The sequence below is a fragment of the Oryx dammah genome, unplaced genomic scaffold (assembly GCF_014754425.2).
Source record: "Oryx dammah isolate SB20612 unplaced genomic scaffold, SCBI_Odam_1.1 HiC_scaffold_28, whole genome shotgun sequence".
NCBI classification, from domain to species: domain Eukaryota; kingdom Metazoa; phylum Chordata; class Mammalia; order Artiodactyla; family Bovidae; genus Oryx; species Oryx dammah.
In genome coordinates this window covers 26,930,949-26,957,006 of record NW_024070212.1, presented here as the reverse complement: position 1 = coordinate 26,957,006, position 26,058 = coordinate 26,930,949, and the positions used below count along the sequence as shown (strand labels likewise).

The 26,058-nt window shown below is 47.6% G+C and overlaps 1 protein-coding gene across 2 annotated transcripts in view; it reads right to left on the bottom strand.

Annotated features, from left to right (window-relative positions):
* The window catches only part of TSPAN2 (tetraspanin 2), a 40,522-nt gene extending 15,408 nt beyond the window's left edge, over positions 1 to 25,114 (bottom strand). The window contains exons 1-2 of one of the 2 annotated variants that reach the window (XM_040230968.1): positions 24,999 to 25,114; positions 7,516 to 7,618 (exon numbers count right to left, since the gene is read on the bottom strand). In XM_040230968.1, coding sequence (XP_040086902.1) covers positions 7,516 to 7,618; positions 24,999 to 25,067 — 172 coding nt within the window. In that variant the 5' untranslated portion in view covers positions 25,068 to 25,114. The remainder of the gene's footprint in view (positions 1 to 7,515; positions 7,619 to 24,998) is intronic. The other variant, XM_040230969.1, reaches the window with a different exon arrangement.
* Between the last annotated feature and the right edge of the window lie 944 nt (positions 25,115 to 26,058).

The following is a 26,058-nucleotide window of genomic DNA, read 5'->3' as shown; positions in this document are numbered from 1 at the left end:
CTGAGTCAGGCAGACGAGGACTGGCTGCACAGCCTGCAGAAAGGCTCCTGAGAGTGTGCAGCCTAGGAGGGAGGGGTGCTCTTGAGGAGGCTCGGGTACAGTGGACAGAGGCACCTGAGTCTGAGGAGGACAGAGCCGCTCCCCACCGTGAACAAGCTCACTCAGCCCCTTGCCCTTCTGAAATAAGAGCTCCCTTAGAAAATGTGCTTATTTGTACAATATTCCATTCTTCCAGTGGTAAAGAATCTGCCTGCCGATGCAGGAGATGTGGGAGACGTGGGTTCGAGCCCTGGGTCAGGAAGGTTCCCCTGGAGTAGGAAATGGCAACTCACTCTAGTATTCTTGCCTGGAGAATCCCATTGACAGAGGAATCTGCTGGGCTACAGTCCATGGGGTCTCAAAGAGCCAGACGTGACTGAGCACATACATACTCCGTACTCCATTGTTAGGCTATCAGAATCACAGAGCTCAGAGCAAACACCCTGAAACTAAGCCAGCAGCTCCAGTTCCCGAGGCCTCTCCCTGGCAAACCTCTCCCCAGCACACCTCCTGTGCACATGTGGCCCCAGGACTCGGCGCCATGCCAAACGAGCACTGCTGGTTGGAGTTGATGTGAAAATCAGACGAAATTCTACTTGTGGCAAAGGTCTTGGGCCTGCTGAATCCAGTTTCAAATTTGGCTGTAATACTCTGCACACCAAGGGGCCACTTGTAGCTTCCAAGGACACCTTATCCTTTTTCTGATCTGGCCCTCAAAACACAGCTGTTGAATGGATAGATTGATCGGCAGGCATACTTTAACTCCAAGATGCTTTCTGTAGGTCAGGAAGATCCGTTGGCGAAGGGATAGGCTACCCACTCCAGTATTCTTGGGCTTCACTTGTGTCTCAGCTGGTAAAGAATCCGCCTGCAATGCAGGGAGACCTGGGTTCAGTCTCTGGGTTGGGAAGATGCCCTGGAGGAGGGAAAGGCTACTCACTCCAGTATTCTGGCCTGGAGAATTTCATGGACTATATAGTCCATGGGGTTGCAAAGAGTCGAACATGACTGAGCGACTTTCACTCACTTTCTGAGTGTGGGAGCCCTTCTGCTCCCACAGCAGTTTTGTGACAAGGGGATAACCTATACCCAATCCCCTATGCTTCCTGAGTCCTGTTTCCCTTAGTTTGAGAAAGAGAAAACATTTTGATATTGCATTTTTTAGCATTAACAGCTGGGCCTTGCCATGCCAATGATCTCCAGGCGACATGCTACCACCACTTTCCCGACCATTCCATCACTTGTCTCTGGTTTCAGATCCTTATTTCTAAGCTGGAAGCATCATTCCAAGTAACACAGAAAGGAGACAGTGACCTCCTAAAAGCCTTGTCTGAGTCAACTCATTTTTAAATGGCTCACCTTTTAGGGACTGAACAGTGGCATGGTCATCAATTTCAGTGACTTTTTGGCAGCAGATGATTTTACATATCCATCTAACGACCGTTTTTCATCTAAAAATATTTTTCTCTGCTTCTGTGCAACTTTCCCTCCCTCCTAGCTTGTTGTGGACACACACAATTATATATGACTTTAGAATACTGGATGGGACTTAATTTATGGAGAAAGTTAGGACTTGTGTGCTCAGTTGCTCAGCTGTGTCCGACTCTTTAAGACCCCATGGAGTGTAGTCCGCCAGGCTCCTCGGTCCATGGGATTCTCCAGGCAAGAATATGGGAGTGGGTTGCCATTTCCTTCTCCAGGGGATCTTCCTGACCCAGGGATGGAACTTGTCTCCTGAATCAGCAGGCGGATTTTTTTTTATCACTGAACCACTGGGAAAGCTGGGAAAGGACTTGCGTCCTCACTGAAAAACAATAGCAGCTGTTAGTTACCGAGTGCCGTTGTGGGAGTTTAACACGCATGAGTCATGGAGTCATTCAACACTGACAGTGACCACCACCACTCCCGTGCCTCAGGGGCTCTGAGTCTGTACTGTGCCCCTGATGGGCTTTATCTCAGGAGCCTGGTGCCTGAGCAGCCTCGGTGCTGTCAGCTAGTCTCGCCCTGACTATGTGGCATCTAAACCACTCCAATATCTCCCCTTCTACTCTCCCAGCAGCTGTGCCGCCCGCAGGCTGACTCCTCCCTTGGCCTGCCCTGCAGTAAGAACAGCCGCTAATACTTATTGAGGGCTCACGGCACAAAAGTACATTCATAGGTTAAATCATCTCATGCACCCATCAGCCCTATGAGGTATGTAGAAGTGGTATTCATATTTCAGAGGGGAGGAATCTGAGACACAGAGAGGTAACTTACCAAAGACCGCACAGCTAGTAAGGCTCGAAAGGAACCAAACCCAGGACTCTACGCCAAAGTGCGCGCCCTAACGCCTATGCTGCTCTTGCAGTAGGAACCAGAAGAAAGGTGATTTTCTTAACTAGAAATTTGTAACTTTTCATTGGAAGGACTGATGCTGAAGCTGAAACCCCAATACTTTGGCCACCTGATGCGAAGAGCCAACTCATTGGAAAAGACCCCGAGGCTGGGAAGGATTTAAGGCAGGAGGAGAAGGGGAGGACAGAAGATGGGATGGTTGGATGGCATCACCGACTCAATTGCCAGGAGTTTGAGCAGACTCTGGGAGATCATGAAGGAAAGGGAAGGCAGGCCTGCTGCAGCCCATGGGGTTGCAGTCCATAACAAAACAACAGTAATCAGCAGGAGTGTTCTTTTTCTCCTTCCTTGAGAAAAGTGCCCAAGGAATCCAACACTGATGATTTCTGGGTTTTCCCCTCAAAGCATTTTCTGGGGTGGGAGCCAGAAATCTGGGCCTGCCAACTGCGTCTTTAGGTAAGTCCTCTTATGTCTCAGTTTTGTTGTTTGCAATATGGCAATAATTATCTATACTTAAGTTCTTGTAAAAGTGCTTTGGAGAAATTGTGTCAACAGTGTAAGCTATATCACATGTCTGTTTTGCAACTACTATGAATCTCAGGTACAACTAAAAGTCGAGAAGTAAAAAATATTACCAGAGTGAGTCAGTCTTTAAAAAGCCCCAGAACACTCAGCACTGTAACACTTACCTTACACATGACAACTAGCCACAATCAAAGCCAGGCTCTGCAGCTCTGTATTCGCGGAGGGACAGTCACAGACAAGCTGGGATTCCAGAGAGTGAGTGGCTGAGTCTGAGCAGGCTGCTCCTTCCCCTTGGGGAAGAACCTGCTGATACCCTCCATCCTTTGCTCACAGACATGACTTCATGTGTTCCAGCCTTCTGAGGGCCCAGGGAATTTCTCCCCACCCTGTGTCTCTGGAAGGAAGACCCCTGTGTTGTCTGTATCCCTAAGGGGCAGCCCCAGAGAAAAATTGTAATGGGAGAGCAGAGTGGCATGTTAGTGGAACTTGGAAGACATTGGGGGTTTCTCCCAAGAGTGAAAGAGACCAACATGAAGAGGGTCTGGGAAACACCAAGTCACCTAACCTTTCTTGTTGCCAGTTCCATTCTTGCTAGGGTCTCCCTTCTCCACCCTAGCAACCAGTCGTGAAACCCTGGGTCAGCCTCCAGGTCTTGATCTGAACTCAGAAGTCCTTGAGAAGAGGTGGCAAGGAAATCAAACCAGTCAATCCTAAAGGAAATCAACCCCGAATATTCACTGGAAGGACTGATGCTAAAGCTGAAGCTCCAATACTTTGGCCACCTGATGCGAAGAGCCAACTTGTTAGAAAAGACTTTGATGCTGGGAAAGATTGAAGGTGGGAGAAGGGGGTGACAGGACAAGATGGTTGGACAGTATCATCGACTCAATGGACATGAGTTTGAGCAAACTCCAGGAGATGGTGAAGGGCAGGGAAGCCTGGCATGCTGAGGTCCATGGAGTTGCAAAGAGTCAGACACAACTGAGTGAATGAACAGCAACAACCACATGGGAAGCCCCAGAGGAAGAAAGATCTCCTACAAAGGGTGACAGTCATCTGCCCAGAAGCAGAGAGTTATACCACACGCCTTCCTGAGGTCCCTCTCAGGGGAAGGTTGTGTTTCTTTAAGAGCACTTTAATGGGCCAAGCTTGTTCTCCAGGGCTCTTTAACAAAGTGGTGATAAGAGTTTAATGTGCTGATTGCTCTGGAACTTATTCTGAAAAGAAAATACACAATTCAGTGCAGAGTACCTAGGGACATGAAGTGAGATTTTCCAAAAACTGGGCCTGCTTCTTCTTTAAAGTCCTATTACCTCATACTGTTTGCTATGCAAGTCCATAAAATGGTATCCTGGTACATTTTTTCTTTTCACTTTATTACTAGCGATCTGGTATCTTTCCTATTTGGAAAATTATTTATTGAGGAAAGAAATATCAACTTCTATAAACACGTATATTGCTCTTTCTATTTATAAGAAATATTTGAAGTGGAGAGAAGGTTCCTGACTTCACAAGGACTTTTTCTTGTTGGCACTCATCAGAGAGACAACACAGGGAAACAAACAGAACAAGCACAGGCCTGGGTATTGGCAAAGCTGGACCGAGGGCTGAGCCCCATTGTGAAAAGCTGGAAAACCACAGCTGACCGCCAGCCTCCTTTCCCTGTCTGTTTCACCCCCTGGTCCTTAGTCTCCTTGTGCTGTTCAGTGCTAAGACTCGGTGATAACTCTCTTCTCTGAACTCTGAGCACTGACCATAAGCATGCTCACCACCAGCCCTTCATGGGTGACTTAGAGAGGGAAGCTGAGGAGGAAGCAAGGGTGGCAGACCCATGCCCACATCCCAGGCCACCAGGAACAAGCAGGAAGAGTTCAGGCCTTGTCGTGGGGGCTGTTGTTTTCCCCACCCTGAGTTTACCTCCTCTTCTTCTCTATTAGACAAAGAACCTCCTTCACTCTCAGTCCATGTGGTCTGAGAGGGCTGACTTGCCTCAGCTCCATGGCAGGTGTGAGGCCCAGGCTTCAGCCAACAAGCCCGTCTCAAGCAGCTGGCCACAATAACTGGTGTGGGAATGGGCACCGTACCCAAGACTGCCAACAATAGGGAGACCCAGGACTTTGGTTGAATCAGTTGGAAGAAGAGCACACTGTTGCCAGGGTTACTTGGGAGATGGCACCTGGAGCTGTGGGTGGCTGATTTATCAGATCTAGGGGGAATCTGCCCCAGACTGGAGGTACAGAAAAACAGAGCTAAGAGATGGCTACAGACTGGATTCTGATCATATCACTTGTGTCCCTAAAATGAGTATTAATCCTGATGTTTCCATTATGAGTCAAGAAATTTCCGTTTTGCTCAAAACAGTTTGAGTCAAGTTTCTGTGATTTGCAATTGAAAGAGTCCTGACAAATACATCCACAAATATGTGACATTTCTTGCATCTTGGGCAGTTTGTATAGCTTTAGTTTAGATTTGGAAATAGGATCAGGAGTGTTTGTTTGGAGCTAGTTCACCCTCCTACTCAGCGCAGGAATCTCCTGTATGGATAGAAGGTCCATTTGGATTTTTGGTTAAATACCAATGTATCAGAGGGGTCACTTTCTATAGAAGTCTGCTCAGCTTCTTTGATTTATCAAACCATTGAAAAGTTTTTCTTTTGTTGGACCCAAATCTATACCTGTGAAACTGCTATCAGTGCTTCATTTCTGGAGCAATACAGATAGAGGCTGCTTCCAGACTGGCCTCCATCCTTCTTTCCACACCCCCATCCCTTCTCTAACCCAGCAGGGTCCCTGTTCTGTAACTCAGGTTTCTATCTGAAAATCATGAGTTGTAACTTCTATGCTTGACTCTATCACTACCTTTTTTTGTTTTGATTCCTTCTGTTCCTGAGTTTAACAATGTTTAATAATAACATTTAATAATGCTTAATAAAGTTTCTTGCCCTTCTGTCCTTTTCTTCACAATTCCTACTGCTACCACCATGGGTTATGCCCTTATTTCTTCAGGTCTGACTGTATCAGTAATATAGCATGGTCTTTTTTGTCCTCCCCTCTCATTCTAGAATAATCTCTTTAAAATGCAGTGTAGATTGACTGTGAAAGTGAAAGTCACTCAGTCGTGTCCGACTCTTTGTCAGCCCATGGACTATACAGTCCATGGAATTCTCTAGGCCAGAATACTGGAGCTGGTAGCCTATCCATTCTCCATGGATCTTCCCTACCCAGGAATTGAACCAGGTGGATCCTTTACCAACTGAGCTATCAGGGAAGCCCTGTAGATTGAGTGTACCCTCCCACAAAGTCTAAACTGTCCTTCTATTGTTTATTTTGTTCTTTAAAATTGTATTATGTATTTACTTTTGGCTGTGCAGTGTCTTCGCTGCTGTGTGGAGAAGAAGGGCTACTCTCTAGCTGCTGGGCACAGGCTTCTCTTGTGGACCACAGGCTCTAGGGCACACGGAGTTCCGTACTTGTGGCACCTGGGCTCCAGAGCACAGGCTCAGTAGTTGTGGTGCATGGGCTTAGCTGCTCAGGCATGTGCTGTCTTCCTGGATCAGGGATGGAACCCATGCTTCTGCAGCGGCAGGTAGATTCTTTACCACTGAGCCATGAGAGAAGCCCCCTTCTATTGTTTATTAAATTAACTAGCACTGACATTCAAGGCCCTCTGTATCTGTCTTCCCTCCCTCCTCAACTTGTCTAATTGTAATTCCTTCCATGCCCATATGCTTTACATTCTGGTAAGAGTTATCTGCCCAGCCTAGGTTTGCTAATCACTGTCCCATAGGCATGCCTTGTGTCCCAAACCTCTTCAGTCCCTGGTCGTCCCCTTTTCTATTGATTAAGGTTGGTCTTTCATACCTAACTCAAACCCATTTAGAATGACCCCTGATGCACCAACGGCAAACACCACTAAGCTGCACTTAGTTACACACTAGTGTCTCAGCCTCAGCTTATCACATGGTCTACATTGGCTTTCCACTCCTCACTGCTTTCCCATTGCTGGAGAGAAGGCTGCACCACCCCTCCCACGCTGAGGTCTCTGCCCAGGGACGCTCTCCTGCCCCCACTCCCTTCCCCGCCCTCCCCACCTCCCTCTGCTCCACTTCCCCTCCCCTCTGCAGTCCCCTAGTCATGCAGGGACTCAGATGAGCCCCTCCACACCTTGAGCTCTCTCTCTCTATTTTGAATTAGGTATCTCTCCCAGACAATTTAAAATATACAAGATCACAAATACACAAAACCAGAGCTTGATTGGGCAGGGCTCCCCTGTCACCCCAGGAATGAGCAAAGGACTGACTTTGCCGTGTACCCACTTCACTCAGGGGGTGCAATGGGGTTTTCCAATTCTTTGGACGTGAATTGTGGTTACGTGCTGGGCTTCTTTCTTGAAGTGGCTGAAAGTACAACCGTTCAGGTCCTTGGTTTTGGAAGCAGAGGGATGAGCCAGGTGTGGGGTAGCAGGGCCTTCTCCCCGCTGCCTGGCTTGGGTGGGCATCTGGGGCTCCGATTTGCCCCCTTCATCTCCCTCTGTTCCCCTCCCATGGAAGTCTAGCTGCAGGCTGCCCTCTAAGCCCGGGCGACACCGTCTAAAGAAGGGGAAGCTGTGGTCACTCACCCATGTAGAAGTACTCTGGGGACTTGTCCTCCGAGGAGAAATCCTTCATGGAGCCTCCAAACCGAAACCATAGTCCAAAAGCAATGACAGCCGACCCTGCCAGCTGAAAGGTAAACAGTCTGTGTTTACAAGGGAGGGGAACATGTGTGTATGAGCTGGGAGACTGGGGGGCTGGCAGAGTGGCCCCTGAAAAACCAGCTGGACCCCTCTTCATGTTTCATACAGTGGGGGTGGAATGATCTGCTCAGAGTCCCCACCCCCACCCCAGGTCCCTGATGGGATGTTAAAGCTGGGCTCTCCTGATTCCAAGCTCAGAGTTTCTCCCATTCCATCAGGCTGCCCTGCGATTATGGGGCAGGCACAGTCTAGCCCAGGAGGCCTCTCAAAAAGAGTTCCCACAACAGTCCCCCTGGAAGCTATCTGCTCCTTGTCCTATTGTTCCCTGCTGGGTACTCTGGACTTCCTCACCAGCACCAGAGAGAGAGGTCACCAAGGGCAAGATGAACTCCCAGACCTGGGGGAAACCCACTTTTCTAAATAGGAAGAAAACACGCCAACCTCAGAACCCACCCACACCTCCTGAGTGCGCAGTGCCCAGTTAGAAAGCTGCTTTAGAAGCATCTAGAACCTGTCCTGCAACCCACCCACACCTCCTGAGTGCACAGTGCCCAGTTAGAAAGCTGCTTTAGAAGTGTCTAGAACCTGTCCTGCCCCCCAGGTCACCATGGTCACTGCACTGCCCTGCCTGAGGATGGTTTTGCAGGAGGGAAACCGGCCGGGTTTTTTTGTTTGTTTGTTTGTTTCTTTTTTTATTTTTTGGTTGCTATTTTGGGTTTCCATGGAAAGCAAGAAAGGAAAAAATAATTTTCTGAAAAGGCCTGCTGTGTGCTGTGTGGCTCATGGAGAGGCTGAGTGGCTGGCACAGGCGGTGGCTGGGCAGGCTGGCGGCTTCTAGACTCATTGCCTGCTTCTCTGCTGCCATGAGGGCTTCTGTGAGGCTCCGCACTGGCTCTGAACGCCTTCCTTACCACTGCAGGGCTGTCCCAGCAGGCTCCTGCCATGGCATCCTCTCTCTCCACAAACAACCATCTCGAATTTCATTATATCAGTTCAACCTTTACTCACTGGCACCTTCTGGACTCAAAGCACCACAGGAAAGTGAGCAGAGATGTAAAAAGAGCCCCCTGGTTTGGCCAACCCATCCGGTTAGAGCTGGGCTGCCTAAGCCATCTCCGAACCACTAGTTCAGAGGCTGCCCCAGCCCCGGTAGGGAAGAGCAGACACGGAGGCTGGTGACAAGGAGACGGAAGCATGAAAGTCAGAGACATAGAGGTTTAATAAGGAAAATGACGTCAAAGTCGGGGTCAGAGCCCTGTTTATACAGGATCCTTCTGTGGGCTACCTGTGAAGGGCTGGGGCTCTCTGACTGCATTTATATGAAGACTTTATCTCTTTTCACCCTCTGTTCCCCCAAGGCCCAGTCCCTTGGTGGCCAGCTTCTTCAGTAGGGCAGCATGATGTCTGCAGGAGGAACTGGAGGCACAGAATTCTACCAGCCGGACTCTCTGAAGTGGAACAACTAAAAGTTTCCAGTACTTAGAGGAAAGCACTAATTGGATAATGTGAGGGACAGCTAAAGGAACTGGGCTGCTCGACCAGCTTTAAAAGATTTTTGCAGTTTAAAAAACATTAGCAAGGCATGGAAAAATATTTAAAGAAGTACTGTTAAGAAAGAAGTACATTAAGAATAAAATTACAGGTGACTTTTCTCTTTGCATGATCCTCTCAAAGTTTTGTGGGTGAAGCAGGTATATTGTAAGCTTAAAAGCCTGATGCGGTAGTTTATCTCATCAATCTAAAAAAAGTGGGGTGAATTTTCTTGGGCTGGGCTTTAGTTTGGGAGGAAACTGGCTTTGAAGGTCATTACTGTTTCTTGTACAGGGAAAAGAGCGATGCCCTTTGGGATAGCCCTGTCCTCGGGGTGCTGCCTGGATGGCTGTGTCCAGTAGAACCACACAGGCAGCCCTGCCCACCCCACCTCTGCAGCCACTCGGTGGAAAGAGTTTCCAAACACAAAGCGAAAATCTATTGACAGAGGCATCAGGCCAAGGCTTGCAGCCCGAGCAGACGGTGGAGGAGGTGACTGGTCCCAGGGACACCGTACCACGAGGCCACATTTTTGGCATCTCTGTACACAGGCTCTAATTTATAGCCGTCTGGGATCATCCTCCCAGACGGAATACATTTGTCTGCTTCTGGCACAGATGTGTCTGATGCATAATGGAAAATTGAAAGAGAGGTTGCAATTTAAAGCCCCAGGGCCAATGAGGAAAAAAATCTGAGTGTGCTCATCCACGGCCCTCCACCCCCAACCCCAAACCTAGGGTTTCCTCCTGGGTCCAGGAAACTGTGGGGGAGCTGGGTGTCATCACTGTGGAGGGAATCCTTCCAGCATGCCGCCAGGTTGGGAACACTGTGGGTGTGCACCAGGTCAAGCCCAAGGCTACCCCAGATGACAGCCATGCCTGCTTTGGAAAGTGGTGTCAGCTGAGATGACACAGTCCTTTGGTCCTTTATAACTCACCATTCTTGCAAGACTCTTAAAATACTCTGTGTTCACTGGGCTTTGGTTGCTCTACCACACACCTGAAATTGCGTGAAAATATTTCCCATCAAGTCCAGTGTGCAGTCAGGGACAAAGTGAGCAAGTCTAGCGTCAGTAAGACCCATTGCTCTGTGCCCCCAAAACCTAGGAAGAGACGTCTCACTGGGGGAGCCTCTAGGACTATACTTTAACCCTCCTAGACAAACCACCACCCCTCGCACAATGCCCCCATTCTCAGTCCGTCCTTTGCATTCAGTCACAACACCACACCTCAGCCAACACGGGGACAAAGGCTGCCCGGCCATGCTGCTTTCCTTCTCACGCCGCTGCTGCCCTCATCTCCTTTCCTTTCTACATATCTTTCGAAGGTAACTATGGTCCTGACTGGGTACTAGGCTAAGCATCAAAGAAGCAACAATGAAGAAGACAGTCTGGCTTCCAGGGGGTGCTGGTGGTAAAGAATCCGCCTGCCAGTGCAGGAGATGTGGGTTCGATCCCTGGGTCAGGAAGAAGATCCTTTTGGAGGGGGGCAACCCAATCCGGTATTCCTACCTGAGGAATCCCGTAGACAGAGGAGCCTGGCAGGCCATGGTCCATAGGGTCGCAAAGAGTCAGACATGACTGAAGTGATCCATAAGCTAATAAACGTCACAGGACGCAGGAAGTGTGCTCCATGGGACTGCATCACCACCCAGGGGTTAGACCAAACTATGACGACTGGCTGTCAGCAGAAGACGCTCCATTTTGACTTACATCTTGAAGAATGAGTTAGAGGAGCAGGGAGGGACTGCAGGCAGAGGGAACTGCATAGGTGAGGGCTGTGCTTCCTTATGTGGAAGCCTGTGCTCGGGAGAGAGAAGCATCTGGGGAGCCAGAGTCTGGACCTTGAAACTGGATTTACAGCACGTAGCTCATGGCTTCCACTAAGCTTGCTACCATTGTGGAAGCCCATGGCAGGGTCTTGAGGGGAGGAGGAGGTGGAAGCCTTCACTTTGATGGGGACGAGTGCTGTATGGTGTCAGACACAGTGAGGAGCCACAGGAAACGACCTGAGTGGCTGAAGACCAGATTGGGGTTGCTACGGGATGGATGCAGTGATGGGCAGGGACCATGAAGGATCCACTCTATCAACCAGAGAACTTTGCTGAGAGCTGCTCTGCATCCAGGACCAGTATCATTCCCCATGCCTTTGGAACAATTGCCATTAGGAATATGTTTTTCCAGGAATAGACTTTTTCATACAACAGCATGAGTAGGGCTTTGATGTTAATCATTTAATAAGTATTTATTGAACATCTATTGTGAGCCAGGAGGCAAAGATTCACAGATAAGGAAGATCTAGTTCCTTCTCCAGAGGATCTCAGGGGCTTGTGAGAAGCTGATCCTGCCTCTATGGCCCAAGAGAGACTCAATGCTGTGGGTAAGAATTCCACCAGAGAACCAGCCCCTGTCATCATTCTTTGTGTCACCGTTTCTTTTCTGAGTACCAGTTGAGCATTAAGCACTCAGAATGTCATGCAACAGGATTTTGAGGGCAAAACTGTGTGCACTATTTAAAGAGGACAGAAGTAAAATAGAGAAGATAGAAATGAAAGAAACAGACAATGACATATAAATCCTCACGATTAGGTCGGGGATCACCCGGTACAATTACATTGTGCATTTTCACAGACAAGTTATTTCAGTAGCTAACTATATTCTGTAGAGTCTGCAGGACAACGTTGCAAACTGTAAGCATATGTCTGTGGAGAATGTGCATGTTTTAAAACTAAAGTAGCAGGGGATAGGACTACAGATTTGGTAAGAAAACTTTTAACGCAAAGTGGATGGACAAAAAGTTTTCTTTTAAGTAATGCCCGTCTGCCAGAAACAAGTCATTTAACATGAAGCAAAGCTTGTTAGTGGATTTCAACTGTATTGTACTGTATTTATTTCCACTTTCCTGTGATTGCTGATGAAAGGTTCTATCTTGAGGATATATATTTTTACTTCAGAAATTATTTTTCCATGAATCAAAAACATGGTACTTAGGAAGGCACTAATTGAAGGGAAGGGCAGTGCTGAGACAGGAAAATGCAAATATTACTCCCCAGGCCTGGATCCTCCATTTTGCTCCGCTCCCCACCATCCCCACCCCCACCCCCACCTCCAGCAGAAGGTAGCCATGCTGACCACAAAGAGCAAATACATGCTATTCTGTTATCTGATGACTAAACTCTCCAGATAAAAAGCATCACTTAGGGGTGTTCTCAGACAGTTCATGTGCTTTTCCCTACATGAGTGTGTGTGCTTAGTCATTCAGTCGTGTCCAACTCTTTGTGACCCCATGGACTGTAGCTCGCCAGGCTCCTCTGTCCATGGGATTCTCCAGGCAAGAATACTGGAGTGGGTTGCCATGCCCTCCTCCAGGGGATCTTCCCGACCCAGGGATGGAACCTAGGTCTCCCACATTGCAGGCAGATTCTTTACTGTCTGAGCCACCAGGGAAGCCCAAGAACACTGGAGTGGTTATCCTGTCCTCATCCAGGGCATCTTCCTGACCCAGGAATTGAACCAGGGTCTCCTGCATTGTAGGCAGATTCTTTACCAGCTGAGCTACCAGGGAAGCTCCTAGATGGGAGACACAGTAAATTGTCCTCAGATGTTCTCTCTAGTCACACACAGTTCCTTTTCTCACCTGGGGACCTGCTGTTGCTATTTCCTTAGCTTAGAAAGCTCCCTCTTCACTCCACCTGGCTCACAGCTTTCAGCTTTGACATCACTTCCTCTAGGAAGCTTACCCTGCCCTACATATGTGCCTTCCTTCATGTCTTACATAACCATTTCTGTTTAAATATTTTTGTAACTTAAAGAAAATTAAGGCCTGAGCTGTGTGAGGGCAAACACAGGGTCTACACTGCTGTGTTCCAAGCTCCTAACCCCTCTCCCTCGAACAACCAGTTCTGAACAGACATCTGTTGAGTGAATGAATGGAGGGCCTTCTTCACAAAGGTGTCATTTAGGCTGTGCTATGGATTGAATTGTGTCTCCCCCTAATTCATACATCACTGAAGTCCTAACTGGCCCTCACTGTGATGGTGTTTGGAGGTGGGGCCTTTGGAAGGTGATAGGTTAGATGAGGTCACAAGGTGGGGATTCCCCATAAGAGATATCGGAGCCTTCTCCTTGCCATGGAGGATGCAGGGAGAGGCAGCCGTCTGCAAGCCAGGAAGACAGCTTTCATCAGGAACTGAACTGACAGATACCTTGAACTTGACTTCCCAGCCTCCAGAACTATGAGAAATAAATTCCTGTTGTTTAAGCCACTCAGTCTATAGTATTTTTTTTTTCTTTATGGTGACCTGACCTAAGACAGATTGATAGGAACAACTGTAAACAACCTCCTTCACAGCCCTCCAAGGGAATACTTTCAAAGGACTAATTTTAAATTCATCTACACCTGGGTGACACTGGGCGGACACCCCAGATGGCACTGTGTGAAGACACTGTTGAGTCTACTCAGCATAACACTTGCCCACAGAAAACTAATTAGAGCAGCTAGTATCAGTTCTGTGTTTTTCCAGCCTGTAAGGATGCGTGCCAAGGATCAGGCATGAACACAAAGAATAAATCTATATACGCCTTTTACAGGCAGAACATATGAAGACTTAACATAATCATGGCAACACACACACACAGTGCCCTTAAGGGAAAGAATAAACAAAATGAATTCTGTATTTCTAGCTCTTCCAGGGTGAATGCCATTGTGTATATACATACCCAACTCACTGGCAATTTTCTTTTTCCGGGATGACGTCACACAAAGTGGAAAATGACACTTCAACCCTAGAGATTTCATTAAAAGCTTTTAAGCTAATACTTGGTCTTGGAGGCAATTCTCAGCCCAGATGGAATCATGTAATGAATACTCATAATTCTTTATCTGATTGCAAACCACATTAGGAAACCATAAGGGTAATGCAGTTTCATCCTTTTAGCAGGCAAAAGTCAGAAGCACATTTGCTCTAGAAGATACTAGTTTTCTCAAAGAGGAAAGCCAGCTCCCAAGATTTTCATCCTATTATGCAGTGAACGCAAGGCAAGGATTCAGATGGCACTTTCTCAAAATGAAGGATTTTGTCAGAAGAAATTCAAGAGCCAAATACCATATGACATCCAGGCGAAACCACCTGTGAGGAAGGTTGGTGTCCTTGCTTCCACATCAGGACCAGGAGAGGTGGAATTGGGATGCAGGACTGACAGCGGACGAAGACATGGCTGTTAGCTTGGAAATGCATGGCTGTCAGTATGGAAATACACTGGTTAGATCCCAGTGTTTCTGATTTCCCACGTTACTTTCCTTACAATGATTTCATGAGAGCAAGCTCATGCTAAGAAATTCCTGAAAGACTTCCTTCAGGTAAGGATAGATTTTAAAATCAATGCTTAATTCTCGGTACCATGGAAGGGTGGCTGTGTGTGTTAGTCACTCAGTCGGACTGTTTGCGACCCCATGGACTGTAGCCTGCCAGGCCCCTCTGTCCATGAAATTCTCCAGGCAAGAATACTGGAGGGTTGTCATTCCCTTCTCCAGGGAATCTTTATGATCCAGGGATTGAACCTGGGTCTCCTGTGTAGCAGGCAGATTTTTTTTACCATCTCAGCCACCAGGAAAGCCCAATGGAAGGATTCTGCCATCAAAACTGCGACAGATTGGGACATTATCTACCTATCTAGAAAGACAGTCAGGCGATATATTTGTGTTAAACCCACCTTCTTCTGTTTGTTTAGGTTGTTATAGGGTTAATTGGTATGGATCAGCTGACATTGCTGAGGTTGGGGGGATGCTTTGCACAAAAGAACTGGGGAAACTCTAAATTCAGGGGAGGAAGTTGAGCCAGGATGAAAAGCTTCCTCTGAATGATAAAGCAGGTAACTTACATACAGAGAGGCAAAGTGTCTGTGTTTATTCAGTGGTTGTACCTACTGCATTTTTCTAAAGAAGTACAAGGAAAAGGAGAAGAGAGATCTGTAAGAATTAGGAGACAGATGATGGTTATATGGTTTTCTTCACACATTAAAACAAATGCCACAGACTACTGGCTAATGATTCCAATGAGCAGATGGCTTTATCAAATGAAAATCAAGTACAACTAAAGTAAAACCCAACCTACCAAGCTACCAAATTGATTTAAACCCAATGTCCGTCTCACGTGACCTAGAGGACCAGCTCCAGGAGGACAAAAGTGGTCTTTTGGATGTTGTCTGAACTTCCTCCCAGCAGCATCTAGCTGGCTTCATCCCAGGCTTGCCTCTGAGTAAACATATGACATCTCATCTACATGGAACTTTACACAAGCAAATTGAATATTTGCTTATTAAATACTCCACAAATGGAATATTAAATAATACTTATTTTATGGCCTAATATTTTACAAGGTAGTCTGAGAGAACTCTCTTGAACAGATAGACAGGTTTCTTGAATATCAACCAATAATAACAATCTTCGCCCAGTTTTAGTTGTTACAGAAAGACAATGGGAGGGGAGAAAAAATGTTTCAGGTAAAACTCATGTTAGATTGGAACAAGACAAAACACTTTGTTAGTTAAAAAGTTAGCTTGAATGGAACCCAGTAGGAATCATGAGTCTTGTATTCTAGAGAGATTTTTCTTAACAGCTATTTAACCAGAAATTATTTGGGGTCAGGAAGGCAGACAGCATGAGGCCATTACAGGGGGCTAGACAGATACAGCTAGGGCAAGGAGAGACCACATGGGCTTCCTGGAGGAGTGGCAGCAGCTTCCAGGCCCTGTCCCTGCCCCACTGGGGGCCTCTGTTGCCTCTCCCCGTTCCCTTGGCCTAGTTTATGAGCTGATGCTTTCCCAATCACAATTACAATGGAGAGGACAGGGCTTGGCACACACTTTGGAACAACTGCTCTTGTAGAAAACTTCACCTCTTCTGAGCTTTCAGACTGAATAATGATGCACTTGGACAGGTTAGTAATAAAAACATCCACTTGTACATGCTGGGTTGTTGAGGAGCTGCAGCAGATAAAAATGGGGGTTCTAGGCATCCTAGGTTTGAATCAAGCTCTGTCACTTACTAGTCCTGTGACCTCAGGCAAGTCTCTTAACCTCTCTAATCCTCAGCTTCCTCAGCTGCAAAGTGGAGGTAATAATAGTGCCTCCCTGAGAGAATTAAATGACTTCATCTTACACACTTAGAACAGTGAGTGCCCAGCACTTATGATTATTATGGAGGTAGACAGACTAATGTGACATTCAAACTGAAAACTTAATCTTACTCAAGACAGGAAATACTGTGGCCATGATTCTAATGACTTAGACCCCTGCTGTCTTCTACTAATTTTTACTTTAGCTCTCTCTGTAACGGAGAAGGCAATGGCACCCCACTCCAGTACTCTTGCTTGGAAAATCCCATGGACGGAGGAGCCTGGTAGGCTGCAGTCCATGGGGTCGCTAGGAGTCGGATACGACTGAGCGACTTCACTTTCGCTTTTCACTTTCCTACATTGGATAAGGAAATGGCAACCCACTCCAGTGTTCTTGCCTGGCGAATCCCAGGGACAGGGGAGCCTGGTGGGCTGCCGTCTATGGGGTCGCACAGAGTCGGACACGACTGAAGCGACAGCAGCAGCAGCAGCTCTCTGTAACAGCTGGGAGTTTTCTAAACCTCTACACTAAGTATGTCAGGGCCCCTTTCCAGAAGCTATGTTCCCCCTCTCTCTTTAGTTTAGTTAAGATCCAATAGAGAAAAGCAGGAGAAGATGACTTATGAGAGAAAGAATAAATTAGGTTCCTGCTGCTGCTGCTGCTGCTAAGTCGCTTCAGTCGTGTCCGACTCTGTGCGACCCCAGAGACGGCAGCCCACCAGGCTCCCCTGTCCCTGGGGTTCTCCAGGCAAGAACACTGGAGTGGGTTGCCATTTCCTTCTCCAATGCAGGAAAGTAAAAGTGAAAGTGAAGTCGCTCAGTCATGTCCAACTCTTAGCGACCCCATGGACTGCAGCCCACCAGACTCCTCCATCCATGGGGTTTTCCAGGCAAGAGTACTGGAGTGGGTTGCCGTTGCCTTCTCCGAAATTAGGCTAGAGCTATCCAATAGAACTTTCTCCAATGATGTAAATATAAATGTTCTGCTGTCCAATACTGCAGCCATTGGTGACCCATTGTCATTGAGCACTTGAGATGTGGCTAGTGTGACTGAGAAGCTGACTATTAAATTCCTTTTAATACTGGTTAATTTAAATGTGAAAAGCCACATGTGGTTAGTAGCACAGCCACCATATTGGAGAGTGCAGAATTAACATGCTCATCCCAGCTTCAAACTTTTCTCCTTGTCAGTCTGTAGACTTGGAGTGGTTAAGAGGGTAGAAAGTACACACAGAAAGCCAGCTCTGCCACTGGTCAGCTCTGAGGCCCTGGAAAAGGCTCTGAACTCTCTGTGCCTGTTCCCGCATATGTAAACTAGGGGTGACAATAGCTGCTATTTTAGAAGGGCATTGTGAGGATTAAAGAAGTTAACATAGAAAATATGCATGGGAAAGCAGATATCACATAAGCTTCCATTTATATTTTGTTGTTCAGTTGCTCAGTTGTGTCCAGCTCTTTGCAACCCCATGGACTGCAGCAGGCCAGGCTTCCCTGTCATTTATGTAATGTTTCATATTCTTCAAGTTTTTGCTTACTGAAATTAATTTTAAACACCGTCTCTTAACCCCCAATATATACCCTTTATCGATTCCCATCTCGCTTTTCCTCTGCCTTAAGCTGAGTATTCTCATACTTAGTTAACTTAAGTATTCTCAACTTCTCCCTCTTTCTCCCGTATGCCAGAGTGTTTTATGCATCTGTTTTGTACCTGCATTTCTGGAATGCATCAAGACAATCAAACACTGGATATAATCTCTCTGGTCATAGACTTCACGTTTTCCAAGTCTGCAGCATTTATTATACCTTACATTCCATGTGCCTTCATAAGTATGTATGGTGAAAACAGCACAGTGTTTAAAATCAGAAGACCTGAGTGTGAATCTTGGCTTTGTTCCTCTTTAACTCTTTGATCCTAGACACACCATCTACTGTACCTGCCTTCCAGCTTCCACATCTGTAAAATGGGGATTACATTATTTCATGGGACTGTTGTGATTCACGATCAAATGGGATCATGTATGTAAGAGCATTTTGTAAGCCAGGACATCATGTGAATGTTATTTTTGCCCATAAAAAATTCAAACAGGATTAAAAAAAAGCAAGCCAAGGTAACCCCTATTCATATCTGTATGATGCTCTCAACCCATCTTGTCATCCACCCACTTCTTTCTCAATTCCTTCTCCTTAATTCCCTAGCAAGAATGGCATGATGGTTAGTGTAGTGTCACTTGCTTTAGGAGAGCAGACTTGTCGTGCTATAAACTGTCAGTGGTAACGTGGGGGTTAGAAGTTATGTTCCTTTTTGTCACGCATGACTGGAGACTCAAAGATACTGCATTTTCTGAGATAACACAGTGAAATGCCACGGCCAATGGACAGATGACCTCCTGGTAACTGTAGAAACCATCAACCCTCAATGTAAAAGAAAAATCTTAAACGAATAATGGTAAAGAGGTAACTGGAAAAAGAACTGCCATAAGGAAGCCAGATAAGCAGGCCAAAAGGGAGGACACTCCCTGCCCCATTCAGAAATGAGAGCCACAGGGGCACTTTGATCTCTTAGGGCCACATCTAAACCAGTTCTCAAAATGTGTTTCCTGGACCAGCAGTAGCAGCAACATCTGGGGGCTTCTTAGAAATGCAGACCTACTGAATCAGAATATTTGTTTGAACAAGATTCCCTGGTGATCTGTATGCACATTAAAGTATGAGAGGCACTAATCATGGGGTTTGCCTATTTCCACCCAGTGGGCTCCGCTTGGTTGCACAGAAGCATGACAGGGAACAAACAAACAGCCGCCCAGCTGGTGTGTATTAACCAGAGCCGTGTCAGTGACTGCAGAAGCTCCTCTAGGTGCCGAGGAGGAGGAGGCCAGCACAGCGCACTCATGCCCCCGAGGAGCAAAGACATTAGAGAGATAATAAACTACACTCAAAGGCACAAGGGAGTGTGGTTCATTATCTTACTAATAAAATAGATAACTAATGAGAACCTGCTGTACAGCACAGGGAACTCTAGTCAGTGTTCTGTGGGGACCTAAAAGGAAATCCAAAAAAGAGGTGATATGTGTATACGTACATCTGATTCACTTTGCTGTACAGAAGAAACTAACACAACATTGTCAAGCAACTATACTCCAATAAAAAGTTAATTTAAAAAAAAGGGCTCAATGAGGCACCAAATAAAGGCCTCTTGAGTGTCTCAAGATCAAGGACTGTATCTTAATCATTTCTGAATGCTCAGGACTTGGCAGGGCGCTGGGCACATGCTAGGTGGTCAGCACATATTTGCTGAGTGACTAATTGCAGGGGAAAGAATCTCTCCTTTTGACTCCAGGCCTTCAATAAGCTACAAGACTCTTGCCACTTTGCTTGACTGGTTGGACTTAGGACACTTGTTCCCCACTTTGCCTTACTTTCACGGATCTCTTAGTTTCTGGATTCCACTTTTCTGCTTCTCTTCCAGTGTTTAAATAGGATTACCACGAATATCTTGTGTTAGTGTTTACTACGCACATGCACCATGCTTAATACTTCACATTTATTTACTCTTTTATCTGCACCAAAATCATAGATTGATGTTGGTACTTGATTAAGTCCATTATAGAGATAAGAAAAGCCTCAAGGAGGTTAAACAGCTTACTCATTAAGCTTCCCTGGTTAGTAAATACTATGGCCAGGAATAAACTCGATGAGATGCAAGTATTCACTTTCCAGGTTTCAAATCCGTGGATGTGAACTGCCATGCTGCCTAGACCTGGCTGAGGTCTGTAAGACTACTGGGATGGTAGCTCTTGCTTCTGCAGGCTGGCCCCTATTATAGGGTCCTTGCCTCTCCTAGCAACAGTGGGCGCCCCCTGTTATCCACAACAGGGGAGGCTGGCAGCTGGCACTCTCCTCTCACCTTGACAGAAATCGAAAGTGGAGACCAGGACTTCCCTAGTGGCACAGTGGATAAGAATCTGCCTGCCAATGCAGGGGACACAGGTTTGATCCCTGGTTTGGGAAGATTCCACATGCAGGGCAACCAAGCCTGTGTGCTGCGCCTACCGAAGACCAAGTGCCTAGAGCCTGTGCTCTGCAAGAGAAGCCACCTCAGTAAGAAGCCTGTGCATTGCAGAGGAAGAGTAGCCCCTGCTCACCACAACTAGAGAAGAGTCCACACAAAGCAATGAAGACCCAACACAGCCAAAAAAAAAAAAAAATTACAAAAACATTAAAGAGCAAAAAAGCAGAGACCATCTGACAACAGGGCTGAGGAAATTCCTAATCACCTTCTGGGCTGGTCTAACTTTGGGGTGGACCCCAGAGAATACTTTCTGCAGGTATTTTTTTTAGAAAACAGTTTTTCTGATAGATGGTACTTCTGAAGTTACTATTTGAGATAAGTTTGGGAAAGAGGAGGAGGCAACCTCTGTGAGCTTTGGTGGAGTCCAACATCTTTGACTCTCAAGCCCACAAGACACAGCCCTTCTTAAAAGGACCCGTTAGACATCACCAAGTGAAACCCCAAAGCTGCATTAACAACAGTGAGAAGGAAAGGAGAGCAACTTCAAACAAGCCATATATGGCATCGGACTTTTGACAATGAGCGGTCTTGCTTCCTGTTGGTCGGCAACCCTGAGCAGCTCACACAGCACAATGATAGGAAAATGCTGAACACACAACAAACCAAGGAATAAACAGTGCCCGGGTTTTTTTTCTTTAAACCAACACAAGTGGCTTGTTGGATTGTGGTGTTTTATTTATATTGCTATGCAACAGAGGGGAAAAAATAAAGGTGATTTCGGTGAAATGCATGGAACTATGCCATGCTATCTGATTGTGGTGGCTGAATTTAGACACGACAGATGTTGGGAGGGGTTACGTGTTAGACATCAACCGTGATAACAAATTAAATTAGTGGGGCTCGGGGCTAGGCTTTACTTTTGTTTTATTAAAATTCAAGGGTGAACAGAGTCAGCAGCCCTTGGCCAGGCTCTGGTGGGATCTAGATGAACGTTTATAAAATCAGGAGCACAACCTAGGGAGACTTTAGCCAAGCAGCCCGAAGGAGGTTGCAAATCCATTTGTCAAATTGCAGATCACAGAATATACCCCACCTCTGCTTGCCTCTGCGCCTACCTTCTGGTGAGTTCCTGACAGGAAAGGAAGTGCTGTCACCCAGGGGGGACCTCAGACGGGCAGACACATGGGCATCTAAGAGTGTGTGTAAATACTACGCTTGAAGTCCCGGCAAACGCCTGTCCTTCCAGGAAAATTCTCCCCTGCTCTCTCCCCCTTCCCCAAACTTCCCACAAATTCTCCAGCCAGGAAAAAACAACATAAGAAGCTAGGGTGGGGCTTTTCTGCAGTCAGGTTCCCTTGGTTACAGTGAAGGTAGATACTTAGACTATGTATCCCAAATAATCGCTTTCCTCTAAATCATTAGGCACTTGTTTCAAGTCCCCCCATTCCCTTTAGATGTACAGGTATAGACATGGGAGAGCCGCCCATCCCTGGTCCCCATTCCTCGTGGAACTGAGAGTGAGCAAGGCCCCGCTTCCCTTCCTGGCCCAATCTGCACAAAGAATCCATCGACAGGTAATAAGTAGAAAGAGTCCTCCAGATAAAGTTGACAATTGATTATCTGTGCAAATAGCGAAGGCCATGTATATCAAGTTCTCCAGATTCATTTATTCTTTCTACAGGTGCATTCTGTGTGCTGAGTACTATTAGGCACTAGAGATATATTTGTGAACAAGGCAGACAAAAATTTCCTGCTCTCAGAGTATTCTAAGTTCTAGTGGGGAAAATCCACAAGTACAAACTGAGAAGCTAATGTGTAAATGAAGACAAGCTGCAAGTTCCTTGGCAGCAAACATACAGACTTTTCTCAGATATTAAGGGACTCTGGGGAAAGAGGGCTAAGTCTCATTAATGCTTTCTGTGTGCCAGGCACTTAATAATAATTTTTTTAAATTGAGCACTTACTGTATACTGGGCTCATGGGAATGCGAAATCAAATACTTTATGTCTTTCCTTTTAATCCTCTCAACAACCCTTACCCCAATTGTTCAGCTGAGAAAAGAAGGCTAGAAATAAGAATAACTTGCTCAAGCACACTCTGCTTAGGGTCTCTGCGCTTGAACCTGAGGCCTTTGTCAGATGGCACTCTCACTCTTGCTGTTCTTCTGCTGGGGATGGTAGTGGTGTATTACCCCTTCACCCTTGTCCACCTCCAGTCTGCCAGTCCTTCTAAATTCAGGTTAAACATCACCTTCTTCAGGAGAACTGTTTCACCTCATCACTAATGCTATGGACTTTTTAAAAAATTGCTTACTTATTTATTTATTGTGTGTGTGTTTCTATTTATTTATTTGACTGTGTGGCATGTGGGATCTTAGTTCCCTGACCAGGGATCAAATCCGTGTCCTGCAAGTCCCTGCATTGGAAGCATGGAGTCTTAACCACTGGACCACCAGGGAAGTCCCTCCTGTGAACTCCTTAATTAGATAAGACATATAAAAGGCCATGCCTAACCCTAGTGGCTACCACATGGTAGGCATTCAAGCATTGCTTGTTCCTACCTCCCTTCCTTCCTGTGTCAGAGGTGTGAAATCTGTCACTCGATTATACACTGTTGTGTTTGTTGTTGCTCTATGTGCCTTGGTCATTTCCTCAACTAGATTAGCAGCTCAGGGAACAGTAGTTTTATTTACAAATATATATGTGTGACTGTGTGTGCATATGGATCTTTATATTTACATATATGCTGTTTTTATAAGTCTCATGTAATGATGGTTTAACAGAACGGTTCTCAAACTTGAACATGCATCAGCATTTCCTGGACTTGTTTAAAAAGATTCTTGGGTGTCTCCTCTAGAATTTCTGATTCAGCAGGAGTGTGATGGAACTTAGAATGTGCCTCTCTGACAACTTTCCCGGAGGTGCTCTGGCTCAGGACTCACTTTGAGAACAGCTGGTTAACTACATGTACCACAGTGCTCAGAAGCATGAAGGCTGAGTTGGAGGCCCACCTCTGCCTCTCATTAGCTGTGTGACCTTGGGAAAGTGGACCTATTTGTGCCTCTGTTTTTCCTTATTTGTATAAATGGGGATAATAATAGTATGCATATCCAGAGTGTTGTGAGGATTAAGTTAATAATGAATGCAATGTGCTCAGCACTGTCCCTGACACAATGAAAATGCTCAATAAATGTTGCCTATTATCCCTGGAAAGGCTGGCATGACATTAAGCACTAAATAAGCTGAACCCAGTCTAAGAATTCCTTCTCAGACTTAGATAAGACCTCTGTGAAGCAGTCAGAGCGTCACTGATGCATAACACTTATAATTAACAGCTTTGAAATTAAGCCAGACTATTACAAAGCACAACATTAAAGGCCATTAGGAATGCCCCTCCCCACTCTATGCTGGAAGCAAATGACCAAGTGTACAAAAGCCATGTGTATTTTTAAAACTCAGGACTGTCTACAGGGTACCTGCTTCATACCTTACCCTGCTGAAGGATGCTGAGGATGACAACTTGGCCTCTGAGAGCTTGGAACTGCTGGAGTCACCCAGGTCTCTGGGCTTATGGGTTGGCAGACACCAGTGGAGACCATCCTTCAGTAATAGTTAGTGTCACGGATGAAAAGCTCCCCAGAGTAGTCAGGACAGCCACCAACCTCCTCTATCCTTGAAAGCCCTCAGCTCCCTGCTGCTCCCTCCCAGCTCTAAGAACTTCTTCACCCAAAGCAGGATCTGTATTTTCCTTCAGGGTCTATCTGAGCAGTTAGTGGCTGGCAGTCCCTGGAGGAAGCCCGAGAAGGAATGTGCACAAGAGACAATTCTCAAACCTTGTCTCCCAGTCCTTCAGGGCCTCAGACAGAATATCTAGGGATTCAGGGACGGTCTAGCCTTAATTTTGTTCCAGTTAATACGGGGGACAAGGGTTGTGGCCCTATCAGTCAGTGAACCACTAATCCCTGGAATGTTGTTCATTCAATGCAAAGTTGAATGAGATCATCTCTGGGAGCAGTAGTATTTTGCAGAGCCTGCTGGCAGGGCGTTGTGGGGTGGTGCTGCCGCCCCTTGGAAGCCCCTCCCTTCCTCCCATTCCCTGACAAGAACACAACCCCTTCCTTCCATCCCAGCGGTACCCTCCCCTAATATTCAGTAAAAGGATGACCCCGCCAATATCACTTCCACTGCTACCCCCGATTTCCCACATAAGCCCACCACAGCCGGGTGCTGTCTTCACACACTGGATGGGGCACCACCTCTGGTAGTCCCGGCGCCCTGGCCAGGCCGGGGCTCCAGCGGAAAGGCAGAGCGAGAAGGGGGTGTGTGCACTGGGGGTGGGGGTGGGGGCGGTGGTGCGGGGTGAGGGAGAGAATCTGGAGGTAAGGAGAGGCTGGTGTCCCCGCATCTGGTGTCATCAGGCTCCAGATGAAAAGCAAGGCAGAGAGGTTCTTCAACGGGAAGAGCCACACGCACGGGGTCTCCCCGCTTCTCACCATTTTTCGTTGCTTGATCTCTCTCTTGGTTCTCTCCCCCTCCATCCCTCTCTCCCTCCCTACACCCCCTTTTGTCTGCCTTTTTCTCACCTCCGCATTTTTGAACACCCAGCCTTCAGGAGCCGGGATCGGACGCCGCAGCGGTCAGCTCCCTGCGGACCCCAGCCCTGCGCCCCCGCCCGGCCCCCTCCCCTGCCCGGCCCTCTCCGCTCCGGGTCTCACCCAGAAGAGCAGGTTGAAGCCGAGCAGCAGGTACTTGATGCACCGCAGGCCCCCACGAAAGCGCCCCATGCTGCGGCCCCGGCGGCGGGATCCGGAGTCCCCAGGCCCGGGCTCGGAGCGCCGGGAGCCGGCGGGGAGGGGGCGGAGCGCGATGGACCGTGGGCGGGGCATGCGGCGGGCGGGGCCGGCGGTGGGCGGGGCGGCGGGCGGGGCGGGAGCCTGCACCGGGTGAAAGAGGGTCAGGGAGGACCCGAAGTCCGGAGGCGGGCGATGGGTGGGGGCGCCGTGGGCCAGAGGTCGAAAGGCCAGAAGGAGCGGATACCCGGCTCTCCCCCGGAACGAGGGAAGGCTGCCTCCTTCTCTCCCCAGGCCGGGGGACGCGCCCCGCAGGCGCCCGGCTCGCGGTGATTATCGGAGCATCTGCGAGAAAGGAGCGTCCACTGGGAGCCCGAGACCCATTTAATCAGCGCTCTGTGCAGACTCATTTGAGGCCTGCGGTGATGGTTGAGAATAAGGACACGGCCCTGGTGGCTATGGAAACCTGGGAAGGTGGCCTCGGGTGGAAGAGATAAGTAGGACCCAAGGCTGCCCAGAAGCTATCAGTACCCATCGCGGGACACCCGGCCCGGGGCACCCGAGTCCCCAGTTGCGGTTTCCCAGCGCCTTGCCAGCGCGCAGGCCGCGCGGAAACAGATTCTAGGGGACCCTCCCTCGGCTCCTCCTGCGCTTCTCCAGAACTCTTACCTTAATAGGCAAGAACTGGGAGAAGGCGCGGAATGCGGCTTTCCTGTGTCCTGAAGGCTGTTCCCCGCGCTGCACGGGCTGGCCTACGGAGGGGAGTCCGACAACCCGGATCCTGATGGATTTGACAATGGAAACCCATGGAAAGGAATGCAAAACCTCAGGGATTATTGTGATGTGGTGATGGGAGAAAAGCGGGAGCAGGTTTTGTTTTGCTTTGTTTTATTAATATAAAACCGCTGGTGGGGAAACCAGGCTCCCACTCCCATTGACTGTCTGCAATATGTGGTGCCAGACAGTACGGCGGGGGCGACAAGAA